The sequence below is a fragment of the Cryptosporidium hominis genome, assembly GCF_000006425.1.
Source record: "Cryptosporidium hominis TU502 chromosome 3 CHRO013038, whole genome shotgun sequence".
Classification (NCBI taxonomy): Eukaryota; Apicomplexa; class Conoidasida; order Eucoccidiorida; family Cryptosporidiidae; genus Cryptosporidium; species Cryptosporidium hominis.
Genome location: NW_666124.1, coordinates 1 through 649, shown reverse-complemented (window position 1 = coordinate 649; position 649 = coordinate 1). Strand labels below are relative to the sequence as shown.

Sequence of the window (649 nt, the reverse complement as noted above, 5' to 3'; positions counted from 1 at the left end):
TAATTTGTCTCTATTAATCTTAGTTGGATGGTTTTCAATAAATGTTGAAACTGCTAGATTGGTTCTTCAGTCTCATAAAGCCAAGAATTAGCTTCGTAAATGACACTAAAAAGTAATCCAGATGCATTTTTTTCATTATAACTGCATCCAAGTCTACTTTTATCCACGTCCTTAGAATTCCTGTTAAGTGAAAGAATTGGTTCCCAATCTTTGAGATTTACAAGTTTATCTCCTCTTTTTAAATAAGAAGCAAGTAGAAATAATCTAAAAAGTCTTTTATGGTATTGATTACCATTACAAGCATTCATAAATAAATATACCATTCTTTCCTTAGTCTGAAATAATAACCTTATGATGTTTCTTAAATTCCACTGAGAAGACTCTTTTTTCATATTCTTTGCTGAAATGATAATCATATTTTGATCAATTTCTTGATCGTTAGTTTCAAAAGAACCACTTCCTATAGGAGTAATATCATTAGGTAAAGGATTCTTGGAATTTTCAGAATTAAACTTTGAATCTGAAATAAAATTAGAGTTTGAACCAGAATCAGAACTCAAACTTTTGAAACTATTTCCATTTTTTGAAGAGAAACCCCCTTGAAGATACTCATTTCCTGTATCATTTTCGAAGCCTTTATTTTGATTAA

At 29.1% G+C, this 649-nt stretch overlaps 1 protein-coding gene across 1 annotated transcript; it reads right to left on the bottom strand.

Annotated features, from left to right (window-relative positions):
- Positions 1 to 53: 53 nt before the first annotated feature.
- Positions 54 to 416, bottom strand: Chro.30035 (hypothetical protein). Its single annotated transcript, XM_659731.1, has 1 exon — positions 54 to 416. One exon carries the CDS (start codon positions 414 to 416, stop codon positions 54 to 56), a length of 363 nt encoding a protein of 120 aa, XP_664823.1.
- Between the last annotated feature and the right edge of the window lie 233 nt (positions 417 to 649).